Source organism: Myotis myotis, unplaced genomic scaffold (genome assembly GCF_014108235.1).
Source record: "Myotis myotis isolate mMyoMyo1 unplaced genomic scaffold, mMyoMyo1.p scaffold_m19_p_8, whole genome shotgun sequence".
Classification (NCBI taxonomy): Eukaryota; Metazoa; Chordata; class Mammalia; order Chiroptera; family Vespertilionidae; genus Myotis; species Myotis myotis.
In genome coordinates this window covers 93,665,371-93,680,279 of record NW_023416390.1, presented here as the reverse complement: position 1 = coordinate 93,680,279, position 14,909 = coordinate 93,665,371, and the positions used below count along the sequence as shown (strand labels likewise).

Genomic DNA, 14,909 nt, shown 5'->3' with positions numbered 1-14,909 from the left:
TGCCCAGTAGCTCAGTGATTTAGCATCGACCGATGAATCAGGAGGTCACTGTTTGATTTCTGGTCTGTGCGTATGCCCAGGTTGTGGGCTCGATCCCACGTAGGGGGCGTGCAGGAGGCAGCCAGTCAATGGTTCTCGCTCATCATTGATGTTTCTATTTCTTCCTCTCCCTTCCTCTCTGAAATCATTAAAAATATATATTTTTTTAAAGTTTTCAGAATCTCGTAATTATTCTATGTGTATTGCATACATTATGTATATTGGATACAATAATCTAATGATACTGGCTTATATCCACTCAACATTTTCTTTAGAGATCCACTCAAGTTGCAGCTTGTATCAGTAGTTCTCTTTTGAGTGGGTAGTGTTGCATCATAGGAATGTATGGAATTTGTTTACTTGCTTATTGAAATATATTGAGGTTGTTGCTAGTTGGGGACTATTACAAATGAAGCTTCTGTGGACATTCCTGTATTGTTTTCTTGGTAGAAACACGTTTTCCTTTCTCTAGGATAAATCCAAAGAATGCACAAGCTGAGTTGCATATATTTGTAATTTTATAAAAAACTTCCCAACTATTTTTCCAGAGTGGCTCTACCATTTTAAATTCTTACCTGCAACATATGAGATTCTTTTATCCTACAACCTTGCTAAATAAATTCAGTTGTTTGGCCCTGGTAGGTGTCCCAGTGGTTAGAGCATTAGCCCGTGCTCCGGGTCGAGGGTTCGATTTCCAGGCAAGGCATGTACCTGGGTTGCAGGGCCCATCCCTGGCCCTGATCTGAGTACCTGTGGGAAGCAACCAATCAATGTGTGTGTCTCACATCTATGTTTCTCTCTCCCCCTCTATTTTTAGCACAAAAATAGGAAAACAAGCAAAGGAAACGTTTTCCATTTTAATGAAGCTCCGTTTATCAGTTTTTTCTTTCATGGGTTGTGCTTTGGTGTCATGTCTAAGAACTTCACCGAAGTCTAGGTTTTCTTTTGTATTTTCTTAAATACATTTTGCATTGAGTTTTGCACCATGTAGACTTCATTTTTGTATATGGTCTGGGGTTTATAGGCCGATGTTGAATTTTTTGCCTATGGAAGCCCATTTGGTTTTGGTTTGAACTTAGGTATCGTTTTGTGTTGTTTTTTATATCCTGAATTTTCAGCAATCTATATATATAAAGCTTAAGCAACCAAATGACTGTTTGACCAGTCGCTATGACACATGCCGACCACCAGGGGGCAGACGCTCAACGCAGGAGCTGCCCCCTGGTGGTCAGTGCACTCCCACAATGGGAGCACCACTCGGCTGACTGACGGGTGCCAGATGCCAGGCTCACAGCTGGTGAGCGCAGCTGCAGTGGCGCAAGCCTCCTGCCTCTGTGGCAGCACTATTGAGTGGCGGGGGCAGTAGACACAGTGGGGCCGGGATGAGCGGGAGCAGTGTGGCGCCCAGCCCGGGCTCAGGGCTCTTCCCTAGCCACCTGCTGCTTCGCACACTACATCCCTCGGTTGATGTCAGACTGCCAGTCAGACTGCAGGCTGGCCTGCAGGGATTGGTCCAAAACCAGCAATCCGACATCCCCCGATGGGTCCTGGATTGGAAGAGGGTGCAGGCCAGTCTAAGGGACCCTACTAGTGCACAAATCCGTGAACTTGGGCCTCTAGTAGTAATATAAGTGGGTAAATCTTTGCAGCTATTAAGTAAAATATTTTACTTAAAAATAATGTTTAAGAGAGAAACCAAGATGGCGGCATAGGTAAACACCGGAGTTTGCTGCCTCGAACAACCACTTCAAGAATACAACTAAAAGACTGAACAGACAGCATCCAGAACCACAGGAAAGCTGGCTGAGTGGAAATTCTACAACTAGAAGGAAAGAGAAAAGCATACCGAGACTCGGAGGAGGCGCAGTGCGGAAGTAAAATACTAAGATGCAGGGGTGGGTGCGGAGCGGGCTGGCGGCTGAGGGCGCGGTTGTTGTTTTCAATCGGGTGGGAGTCTCAGGCTCTGAGCTCCAGTTCCGGGCGAGTCTCTTAGGGACCCAGACGAATACGGGAGAAGCGGGACTGTCTGGCATCGGTCGGAACTCGAGGGCAGCTTTCTCTCCGAGGGGCTTGCAACGATTTCCGGGACACTGAGAAGCAGAGCCTCTGAGGGCTGGACTGAGCCCAGCCATAACTGCTACTTCCGCCCTGTTGATCCCGTGGGACCCGCCCCGCCCAAGCCCTGCAGGGAGGCTTTTGTTGGATAGCCTCAGGCAAAGGCTAGATTAGCACCTCCCTAGAAATCCAGGAGCCAGGAAACCCAGAGGTCAGAGTGGGACCATCCAGTTTGCAGCTCCTCGGACCCATAAAGGACACACTCAGGGGGCAGACTCACTGAGCACCAAAGCCCCATTGAAGCAAGTCTTGCACCAGAGGGGTGTCTCCAGCACAGAAGTTCTCCCATTGCAGACACAGTTGATTCTCACAGCCAATTGGCCTGGAGGTCAATTCCTCCCAGTGATAACCACAACAATCAAGGCTTAACTACAGCAAGACTGTGCACAAAGACCATAAGGGGGTGCACCAAGAGTGTCCTCAGGTAATTGGGGAGGCTGAACCACTGGGCCCTAGAGGACACTCAGCACAGAAAACCACTTTATCAACACAGGGAAGCAGCCAAAATGTGGAGAAAAAGAAACAGGTCACAAATGACAGAAATGGAGGAAAGTAAACTACTGGATATAGAGTTCAAAACCACACTTTTAAGGTTTTTCAAGAATTTTCTAGAAACTGCTGATAAACTTAATGAGATCTACAAGAAATCTAATGAGACCCTCAATGTTGTGATAAAAGACCAACTAGAAATTAAGCATACATTGACTGAAATAAAGAATATTATTCAGACTCCCAACAGCAGACTAGAGGATCGCAAGAATCAAGTCAATGAGTTGAAATATGAAGAAGCAAAAAACACCCAACCGGAAAAGCAAAATGAAAAAAGAATCCAAAAATATGAAGATAGTGTAAGGAGCCTCTGGGACAGCTTCAGGCGTACCAACCTCCGAATTATAGGGGTGCCAGAAGAAGAGAAAAAGCAAGATATTGAAAACCTATTTGAAGAAATAATGACAGAAAACTTCCCATACCTGGTGAAAGAAATAGACTTACAAGTTCAGGAAGCACAGAGAACCCCAAACAAAAGGAATCCAAAGAGGACCACTCCAAGACACATCATAATTAAAATGCCAAGAGCAAAAGACAAAGAGAGAATCTTAAAAGCAGCAAGAGAAGGAAAGTCAGTTACCTACAAGGGAGAACCCATACGACTGTCAGCTGATTTCTCAACAGAAACTTTGCAGGCCAGAAGGGAGTGGCAAGAAATATTCAAAGTGATGAATGCCCAGAACCTACAACCAAGATTACTTTATCCAGCAAAGCTATCATTCAGAATTGTAGGTCAGATAAAGAGCTTCACAGATAAGGAAAAGCTAAAGGAGTTCATCACCACCAAACCAGTATTATATGAAATGCTGAAAGGTATCCTTTAAGAAGAGGAAGAAGAAGAAAAAGGTCAAGATACAAATTATGAACACCAAATACACATCTATCAACAAGTGAATCTGAAAATCAAGTGAATAATCTGATGAACAGAATGAACTGGTGATTATAATAGAATCACGGACATACAAAGGGAGTGGACTGGCTATTCTTGGGGGGGAAAGGGGTTAGGGGGATGCGGGAAGAGACTGGACAAAAATCGTGCACCTGTGGATGAGGACAGTGGATGGGGAGTGAGGGAGGAGGGTGGGGTGGGAACTGGGTGGAGGGGAGTTATGGGGGGAAAGAAAAGGAACAACTGTAATAATATGAACAATAAAGATTTAATTAATAAAAAAATAATAATGTTTAAGAGGTTGTAATGACATGTATGCGTTGTTCTTATAAACCTGAGAAAACAGGCTCTGGCTGTGGGCTGGGTGGCGCCCATGCACTGGGAGGTGCTGGTTCAGTTCTCACGCAGTCAGCTGGGCAGCGTCCCATGCACCGAAAGGTTGCTGGTTTAGTTCTGGGTCAGGATACAGGCCTGGGTTGTGGGCTCGATCCCCAGTAGATGACATGCAGGAGACAGCGGATCAATGTTTCCCTCTTACATTGATGTTTCTTTTTGTCTCTCCCTCTCCCTTCCTCTCTCTCTGAAAATAAAAATATTTTTTAAAAAATTGAAAAAATAGCCCTCGTTCGTTTGGCTCAGTGGATAAAGCGTCGGCCTGCACACTGAATTGTCCCAGATTTGATACGGGTCAAGGGCACAGGCCCGGGTTGCAGGCTTGATCCACAGTAGGGGTCGTGCAGGAGGCAGCCGATCAGTGATTCTCTCATCATTGATGTTTCTCTCTCCCTCTCCCTTCCTCTGTGAAATCAGTAAAAATGTATTTTTAAAAACTGATAAAATAGGATGTACATTTTTAAACACTGTATTTGTAGCTACTTTAGATGTCTGAAGTATCTCTGGTAACATATACAGTCAAGCCTCGTTTCTCCAATGTCTCCCACTCCGAACAGTCATGTTGTGCACAAAAAAAAGGTCTTGGTTGTCGACCAAAACTTCCGTTCTGGACCTGAGAACCCTTTTATGCTGATACCTCAGTGTGACAAAAAGTGTCTCTCAGGCAACAAACAAAGGAGAGATGCTTCTGTTATTGCTAACTATGATTAGCACAATGTTAAAACATAAAGAGGCTGACCAGAGTGCCAGTGTTGCTAAGGGTATGAAGTGCTCACAAAACAACAACCACGGGCACTTAAGAGGTAGGAAAACTGCTGTTAATTGGATAAATGAAAAGCAGTTAGCTGGTGATAGCATTTCTGAGGCAGTGACATATGAAAAATTTAAGACTAGTAGGAGGGTGCGTCGATAAATTTAAGAAAGGAGTTTGCTTATAGATGAAACAGTACATGTACTGTTTCATAAGAATGAAACAGTACATGTACTGTTTCATAAGAAAAGTTAAAACATTTATTTTGGGGGTCTGGAACACATTAATTCAATTTACATTATTTCTAAGGGGAAGAAATGATGCGTTTTTAAAACAAATTGGTTCTCGAACAGCCTTCCATAGTGAATTAAGTTCGAGAACTGAGGTTTCACTGTACTGGTGCCTCTGAGTAGAGGTCTGCATGTTTGAAGTGGAGGGAAATTACTTTTAATTTGTATTCTTTCCTATCTTTGCCATGTGCATGAGTTTCCTCTTTTAAAAGAGAAACCACATATGAAGTATGAATACAATTGTAATCAGTCAAAAGACCTCCTAAAACAGCATATGCATTAAGGAATTCTGGGAGGAAAATGCACAACATAATGAAAATTGGTTGTTTTTGATGACATAACTTTGATTTCTTTACAATGGACTTGGTTTTCTAAATTAATTTTATTACTGCTTATAAAAACATGTTGGGTGGCGCAAGGAGGTGTATTTTTAAAACTGCAATTCCCTTTCAAACTTAAAAGTTCAACTATTAGAATTAAGAAATATTTTAGTTTTGCTGTGTTTTACAAAACGAATTGGATAAATACCATCCTCTAAGATGTTGCAGGTTAAGGAAATTTTCTGTTGTTTGCTACATTATCTTTGCTTTTGTATTTCAGTGCCAAACCTAAGTCAGAAATCCACGTATCAATGGCCACTCCAGTCACTGTGTCCATGGACACTGTGTCCAATCAGAGTAATGATCAACCCACCATTGCAGTCCCTCCCACTGCTCAGCAGCCTCCACCAGCCATTCCAGCCATGATTGCAGCTAGTCCCCCGTCACAGCCTGCGGCTGCCCTCTCCACCATGCCTGGAGCCGTTCCCATTACTCCACCTATCACCACCATCGCAGCTGCCCCCCTGCCTGCAGCATCTGTAGGTGGCAATCCCTCCTCGATTTTGGGCCCTCCTGTACCTGAGATAAAAGTTAAAGAAGAAGTGGAACCAATGGATATCATGAGACCAGTTTCTGGTAAGTTCATTCAAAGAATACAGTGTTGGCAGTTGCTTCTTCCCCTTTTCCTGATTTTCCTCAGAGTCCCAACTTGTGTTACCCTTAGCTAGGAATGCTGACCCTTCCATTCTCATTTTAAATTTGCACTTTATTACTTTTTAAAAAATGGAAGCTCCTTTTGAAAACTAAACCATTTTGCTGGTTTTATCTTTAATTTTGTTTCTTAACCAAAATTAAGAAAAAGATTAATATTTCCCCAAAGATATTTACATATTCTTCATGATAGCTTTGTATCCTATCTAATAAAAGCCTAATATGCTAAGTGTCTGGTTGTCTGTTCAACCAATCAAAGTGTAATATACTAATGATATGCTAAGGCGGCTCAACTGCTCGCTATGATGTGCACTGACCACCAGGAGGCAGACGCTCAGACCAGTAGGTTAGCTTGCTGCTGGGGTCTGGCCGATCGGGGACTAAGCGAGACACGCCACACATGCCCTAGAGCCCTCCCGTGGTCCTTCCCTGGCTGGCCAACCTCCCCAGCCCCGAACGTGCACCGGTGGAGTCCCTCGGCCTGGCCTGTGCCCTCTCGCAATCTGGGCTGAGGGACCAACCTCAAGTGCATGAATTTCTTGCACCACGCCTCTAGTTCATTAATAAAATACTGCCCCAAAAAAGAATTAAAAATCGCCATGTAAGAGTATACAATCGTCGCTAAGTCCTGCTATTTACAATTTATTACCTGCCCATTTTTGTTACACAGTAAAGTAAGATTTATGTTGTTGAAAATACTCTCTTGTTAAACTTAATATGTGTTTAGTAAAATCTTAAAACTATACATTACCCCTTTTTTCCTCTTCTCGTCTATAAACTCTCTGTAAAAGGCAGATGACTGGAAGTTTTCTTTCTGTTTGATTTTGTTTTTTAATAATTTTTTGTGGATCTTGTTTTTCATAACTACAAAAGTAATATTCATTGTTAAGAAATTTATAAAAAACAGACAAAGCCCAAGTGAAAAAAGCACAACTCTGTCATCTAGCAAATGCGACAAACAGGCAGGGACAAAATATAAGGGAAAGTTAGGGCTGGAGCTGTGATATTTAAAGACTTAAAGGAAGGCTTCCTGAGAAAGTATCTTTGAGTAGAGACATTAGAGAGGTGGGGGCCTGGGACAGCAACAAGCCGTGGCAGGGAGCAGAGGCACACAGGTAGAGCCTCCTGCCGAGGAAGTGGTCAAAGGGCAGGTCAGAGGACCGGGGCGAGACTGAGGGCTGTGGACCATTGTGAGGACGGGAGGGCTGTGAGAGGGTTTAGAGCGGAGGAGGGACTGCAGGTCCCTTGCATTTCTTACAGACTGCTCTGGCTGCCGTGTACAGAAAAGACGGGAGCAAGGATGGAATCTAGGAGCTCTGTTCAGAGGTTATTGCATAAATTGCAGGGAACAATGAAGGCTTCAACCAAGGTAGTAGCAACAGAAGTGGTATGAAATGATTGGATTAGGTTTATTGTTAAATTAGAGCTGAGGATTTCTTTCAAGATTGGATGTTGAGTGTGGGAGAACAGCATCAAGGTCAGGTCTCAGTAACTGGGAGCACAGAGTTGCCAACAGCTGAGAGCGGGAAGGTTGCAGGAGGAGCACATTCTATAGCAGGGGTGGGCAAACTTTTTGACTCGAGGGCCACAATGGGTTCTTAAACTGGACTCAGAAGAAGGAGCTGTGGCCGTGTTTCCCGACGTTGCCATGTTAACACTGCTGCTGGTGAAGGAGCGGAGGGGAGAGCAAGAGAACCCTCCGCTCTTTCGGCTCCGCAGGCGGATAGAACGGCCAAACGGGCCGGATCCGGCCCCTGGGCCGTAGTTTGCCCACGGCTGTTGTATAGGGAGGGACTGAGGTTTTGATTTGGTAAGTTTGAGGTATCTGCTAGACCTGCCTCCAGACAGACACATCAGGTAGGCGTTTGGGCCTGTGAACCTGGCTTTTGGAATAGAGAGTGAATTGCAGGCATGGACTGGGAGCTGTCGTGTATAAAATGTGTTTAAAGCCATGAGTCTGGATAAAATCCCTTAAGGAATGAGTGCAAATAAAAAGAGAGGCCGCTGTGCACTGAGCTCCTCCAGGCCACTGCCCGTTCTGTGGAGGAAGAAGAAGCAGAGCAAATAGGAGACTGAGTGAAGGGGCCAGAGTGGAGAGAATCAACTTGGGGTACGTGATGTCCTGGAAGCAGGGCAGAAATATTTCAGGGAAAGTGGAGTCATCAGCTGGGTCACACGCTCTTGAAAGCTCAATTAGGTTAAGGACTCCTGAATGAACCTCAGGGGTATTATGCTAACTGAAAGCAGTCAGTCAGAGAGAGACAAATGCCATATGACTTCACTTATATGTGGAAACTAAAGAACAAGAGAAAAGAACAAAACAGAAACATGCATAGGTGCAGAGAACAGTCGGATGGTTGCCAGAGAGGAGGGGGATTGGAGGACTGTGTGGAAAAGGTGAAGGGACTGAGAAGGACAGATGGGTAGTTACAGAATAGTCGCGGGGGCGCCAAGTGCAGCCTAGGAATAGTGTCCGCAGGATTGCAGTGACTGTGTATGGTGCCAGGTAGAAGTATCAGTGGGAACACTTGGTGAAGTATTTGATTGTCTAACCACTGTGCTGTACTAATACAAAGTAATTATGAAAATAAACTGTAATTGAAAAAATTTTTAATAAAACATACATTTTTCAAAAACGTAAGGACTGAGCTGCGACCATTGGATTTAACAGCATGTGGAGATCTTGAGAAGAGCTGTTTGCATGTAATGATATTAGTCCAGGATGATTGGCTGTGGGTTCAAGAGAAAACTGGAGAGGAGCATTGGAGCCAATGAGTGTGAACAGTCCTTGAGCAGTTTGGTAGAAAAGGGTAGAAAAGGGAAGGGCAGTAGCTGAAGGGAAGTAATGCCAAGAAGAGTGGCTTTTAAGCGGGGGCATTACAAGTCCGTGTGGGAATGATCCTGTCCAAGGAAAGAGTTGATGGTGTGGAGAAAGATGAGGATTCCTGGAGCAGTGTCAGGGCAGGACACACCAAGATAAGGAAATACGTGGTCCCGGTGCAAGGAAGACGGTATACGTGGTGGGGGAATTTATGAGCATTTTCTGATTGTTCCTTTTATTGTATGTATGTATGTATGTATGTATGTATGTATGTATTTATTTGCAGTAAGATTGAAAGCAAGGTAATCAGCTAAGAGCAGGGCTGGAAAAGGAGGTGCTGGAGGTGTAAGGAAGGAAAAGGGTGAAATGGCCATGTGGAGAGAGTGGACTTAGCAGATACCCTAGGATTGCCCCGAAGCAGGAAAGTAATAGGAGAGGGATAAGCAATAGCAAAAAAAAAAAGATAGGATTAATGGATAATAGTTCCTAGTTCCTATTAATGGATAATAGCTCCTCAACTAGAGGTTGTTGGAGACTGGTTGCTAAGAGGAGTGACCTGGAAAAATAGTTGGTTTTGGCTGGAGAATCAGATGCTAGAAATTAAGATGTGATGACAGTGTTCAGGGTGTGCCTGTTGGGACTGGGCGCCGAGGTAGGGTGGGGGCAGGGACGTAGGGATATGGTAGATGGGATAAAAGGTGGAGGCGAGCTTTTGTCCTGATTTGTAAGGCCCCAGGTGTATGATTCACGCACGCCCAGGCAAGTGCTTCCCCTCCCGGTGGAGGCTGCTTGATAGGAGGCCGTGTGCCGTGGGTGCCAGAGCTTGAGCTCAGCCCGGCTCTGCGCCGCCCCTGCGCTTGCCGTGACCTGTGCCTTGTTTTCTCATCTTTAAATTGGGAGTAATAAAATATGCCCACTACTTCAGATTATCTTAAGAGTATGTGACTAAATAGGTTAACTTCTAAGAATTCATGCTCAAAAACTTGAAATAGTGGCTTGACCGTGTGGTTTCTTGTTCCCCTTGGACAAGAAGCCCAGAGGCAGGCAGACGCTCAGAGGTGGTATGTGGGCCCCAGAAAGCCCTCAGGGTCAGCCCTGCCACCCCAGGGGCTTGACACCGGTGCTTTTGTCACTCCTGCGTCTTCCTGCAAGGATAGTGGAGGTGTGAGGTGTTAGGAAGCAACTGGCCGCCTCTGCACAACTGGTGCTTACCCAGTGCCGGGCACACAAGGGTTTCTCTGTTCTACTTATTTTCACTGGTGGACATCTGGTGACGCTGTCCGTATGCTCAGGTTCTCATGCACGTGTGCACTCTCTCTCCCATGCAGCAGTTCCTCCACTAGCTGCCAGCACCATGTCGCCATCTCTTGCATTGCTGGCTAACAACCTGTCCCTGCCCACAAGTGACCTACCGCCTGGTGCCTCCCCGAGGAAAAAGCCTCGGAAGCAACAGCATGTGATTTCCACAGAAGAGGGGGACATGATGGAGACAAACAGCACTGACGACGAGAAGTCCACAGCCAAGAGTCTCCTGGTGAAGGCAGAGAAGCGCAAGTCTCCTCCCAAGGAGTACATTGGTAATGGAATCTGCTGTCGTGTGATGCTTTCCCACTTGAATCAGGACCAATCCCAAAGCTGTTTACATAGTCCAGTCTCACTAGGGCTCACTTACTGGAATTGTACCTTGAGGATTGTGGCAAATCCTATATAGTAAAAGGCTAATATGCAAATCGACTGAACAGCAGAATGACCAGTCACTATGACACACACTGACCACCAGGGGGCAGACGCTCAATGCAGGAGCTGACCCCTGGTGGTCAGTGCACTCTCACAGGGGGAGTGCTGCTCAGCCAGAAGCCAGGCTCACGTCTGGCGAGCGCAGCGGCAGTGGCGGGAGCCTCTCCCGCCTCCTCAGCAGCACTAAGGATGTCCGACTGCCAGCTTAGGTGCAGGGAGCGGGCCTAAGCCGGCAGTGGGACACCCCTAAGGTCTCTTGGACTGTGAGAGAGTGCAGGCCAGGCTGAGGGCCCCCACCCCCGAGTGCATGGATTTCATGCACTAGGCCTCTAGTATGTAATAAGCTACTTAGCATCTTCTTTTTGTTCCCTTTAAACAGATGAAGAAGGAGTGAGATATGTCCCCGTGCGTCCAAGACCTCCCATTACTTTGCTCCGTCACTATCGGAACCCCTGGAAAGCTGCTTACCACCACTTTCAGCGATACAGTGATGTCCGGGTTAAAGGTTAGCTTCCCCCAGGAACTTCAGTGTTAATGCATGAAATTGTGATTACATTACTATGATTACAATCACAGTAGAACAGACAGGTTTACAAGTTTTCACTTTCTAAAAAAACCGTAAGTTTTTGTTATAAAATCTGAAGACTTTAATGTTTAACTTAGACAGAATGTACATTTGGGCATAAAATTTGGAAAATTACTCTTTGCCTGAGAAAGCTATGTCTACTTTATTGGAAACTCAGTCTAATAAATAAGTGACAACATTGTTCTTAGTAAATTTCATGTATTCCCAGCTCAAGTGGCGGTAGATGACTCCTCCGCCCCACAGAGCTGTGGAAGGAGCTATACTGGGTGTTTGGCATAGTCCATCTGAGTTCCTTCGTAAATATTTGTGCTGATAGACTTTAAGTGTCCTTAATCTCAGATATAGTCATTGCACAAAGAAGTATAAGTTAGCAGAGGGTTGGTCATTTTTCCCATTTCCTTATAGGAAGTCTACTTGGGCACTTCTCTGAGGGCTTCCTTGTGGCCTCAAGGTGAGCCGAGCTGGACTGGACTGACTAATCTCTGAGCAGGCATCAGGATCCTGGCAGTTCAGTCTCTAAAGCAAGCGTGTCAAACTCAAAGGCTTACGGGACAAATAAACAAGGTGTACGTGTACGTGGCCATAAACAACAAAAGCTTCAATTTTCCTAGAAACATAGGTTTATTTCGATAGAGCAATGCTGAATACAAAGGGCTGAAATAAATGAGTCATCGTTAACATAAAATAATAGAACATTTTAATAAAAATTAATATTTTTTCTTGAACATTAACTTACCAGACACTGAATAACTTCACAAATTAATAAGCGTAATGGAAATAAACCTATTTTTCTTATTCTCCAAAAGCAAAATATTTCCTGTTGTGCACACCAAACAAATCAGTGCAAGATTAATGACATGGCCATCAGCTGCTAAAATATTCACTGCTGGTATTAGTGGAGAGAAATGGTGCGCCTGCACAGAAGGCACATAAGGGAAATGAATGCAACACGATTCTAGTAATCAGTCACTAGTGAACGGTGTAGTTCGTTATTAATAATTATGTATAACAGGATATTGTAAAAATTAAGTTACGAATTTTTATTAAAACATTTCTTACATACTGTTATATTGGCCGGGCTGCAAAAATATTTGTTGTGAACTGCATACGGCCTGGGGGCCACAAGTTTGACATGCTTGCTCTAAATGGAAGTATAGAAGTGGCAACACATTCCAGGTTTTCTTCCTCACAAGTGTTCCCTGAGGTTTGAAGAACAGGTAAGATTTCCAAAGGTAGAGAATGTTGGCCTGTGATAGAAGCAGGGTATGGACCACTAAACCTCTCCTCATGCCAGAATTCCACAGCCTAGAAGTTAACATTTAAAGGGTTCCCTAGTAACATTTTAAGGCATACTAAAAGTCTTATTGCTTCTTGGGACTCGCTATAACTGTATCAAGAAAGGTAATTTGATGACTGAAAATGTTCATGATTCCTACATCTTCTGTTTGAACATGTCCATATTCATCACCTTTGCGCCAAGTCTCTTGACTATTAAACTAGTTGAACTGTTTTGCCTAAGTTTTAAAATCATATCCTTAAAATAAATCAATATTAAATGTTAAAAACTGGTCAGGTCATTTACAGGAAGGAAAGAAAAGAAATAGAGGATCAAGAAGCCCAATAAATTCCCTGGCCCTTTGGCTAACTGGTTAGAGTGTCAGCCCAGGGACCGAAAGGTCATGGGTTCAATTTCCAGTCAAGGGCACATACCTCAGTTGCAAGCTTGTGCAGGAGGCAACCAATCACTGTATCTCTCTCACATCAGTGTTTCTCTCGCTTTCGTTTTCCTCCCTCCCTTCCACTGTCTCTAAAAAAAAAAATTGGTGGAAAAAATACCCTTCGGTAAGAATTTAAAAAATAGAAGCAGCACAGGAAAGCAATAATAACATGGCAGATTTAACCTTACATATCAATAATTACCTTAAATCTGAATAGTCTGAATATACCAATTAAAACACAGAATGACAGAATGGATGGGAAAAAGATCCACCTATATTCTGTCTATAAGAAACTCACTTCAAGTACATTGACATAGGTAGATTGACAGATGGAAAATATATGCAATGGAAAAATTTTAAAAAGCAAAAGTAGCTATATTAATATCAAATAAAAGTAGGCCAGAGGAACGAAAATTACTGGAAACAAAGAAGGGCATTGTGTGCTATTAAAAAATGTAGAGGCAACAAAAACCAAGAGCCTCAGAATACTTGAAGCAAAACGCTGGAGCTGGAGGAGAGATTGGCAGGTGTGTGGTGACGTGAGAGCTTTAGCGCCTTGGTCTCAGCGACTGGTAGGAGCGCTTGACAGAGTCAGCGAGGATGTAGAACTGAGCACCATACACCAGCATCTAAGAAACGTTCATACACACTTGAACAGCGGCAGAAAATACACATTCTCTCAAGTGCACACAGAGCATGTAAAGACAGGCAGTGTCCTGGACCAGAAAGCAAATCTTAGCAGATTTAACAGAATTGAAATTATATAGATTATCTTCATTTCCTATAATGGAATCACATTGGAAACCAAAAACGATGAGAACCAAAAACCTCCAAACCATGGAAATTACACAACACACTTCTAAGCAATTGGTCAAAGAGGAAGTGTCGAAATTTTTTAAAATACATAAACTGAACGGAAATAAAATGAAGGGTAATCAAAATATGTGGGAGGCAACTAAAGCAGTGCCAACAGGGAAATTTATAGCACGAAATGCTACATTAGACAAGAGGGAGCATCACAAAGTTCCTACAACAAAAACAGTAAAAAGAGCAACATAAACTCAAAGCAAATACAAGGAAGAAAATAGTAAAGACAGCAGAAATCAGTGAAATTGAAAAGAGGAAATTAAGCCCTGGCCGGTGTGGCTCGGTTGAGGGTTGTCCCATACACCAAAAGGTCACTGGTTCCGTTCAGGGGACATGCCCGGGTTCAGGCTCAGTCCCCACTAGGGGACATGCAGGAGGTAGCTGATTTATGTTTCTCATCAATGTTTTTCTCTCTTTCCATTCCTTGCTCTCTAAAATCAATAAAAGTAACATTTTTTTTTAAAGAGGAAATTAATAAAATCAATAAAACAGAAACTGGTTCTTTGGAAAAAGATCAATAAAATCAAATCTCTAGCAAAACTGAAAAAGATAAAGGAAAACAGGCAAATTGGGATTATCAGGAGTGAAACAGGATATTACTACATATTGTGCAGCCATTAAAAGCATCCTATATAATAAAAGCTTAATATGCTAAGTGTTTGGTTGGCTATTCAACCAGTCAAAGCATAATATGCTAAGGCCGCTCAACCGCTTGCTATGACGTGCACTGACCACCAGGGGCAGATGCTCCGACCAGTAGGTTAGCTTGCTGCTGGTGTCTGGCCAATCAGGACTGAGTAAGACGGGCCGGACATGCCCTGGAGCCCTCCTGTGGTCCCTCCCCAGCCCCAATCGTGCACTGGTGGGGTCCCTCAGCCTGGCCGGCACCCTCTCACAATCCAGGCTGAGGGACTTCCCCCCCACCTCCAGCCCACCCCACCACTCCTCCCGTGCCCGAGTGTACCAATTTCGTGCACCAGGCCTCTAGTAAGAAAATACTACGCAGTCCCTCCCTGGCTGGCCAACCTCCCGTGTCCTTCCCCAGCCCCAATTGGGTACCAGTGGGGTCCCTTGACCTGGCCTGCACCCTCTTGCAATCTGGGACCCCACAGGCCAGGCCGAG

The 14,909-nt window shown here is 44.3% G+C and overlaps 1 protein-coding gene across 7 annotated transcripts in view; it reads left to right on the top strand.

Annotated features, from left to right (window-relative positions):
* Nucleotides 1-14,909, top strand: part of SAP130 (Sin3A associated protein 130) — a 95,572-nt gene that overhangs the window by 66,065 nt on the left and 14,598 nt on the right. For all 7 annotated transcript variants that reach the window (XM_036319357.1, XM_036319359.1, XM_036319358.1 and 4 more), the window contains 3 exons: nt 5,627-5,982; nt 10,207-10,455; nt 10,995-11,120. In XM_036319357.1, coding sequence (XP_036175250.1) covers nt 5,627-5,982; nt 10,207-10,455; nt 10,995-11,120 — 731 coding nt within the window. The remainder of the gene's footprint in view (nt 1-5,626; nt 5,983-10,206; nt 10,456-10,994; nt 11,121-14,909) is intronic.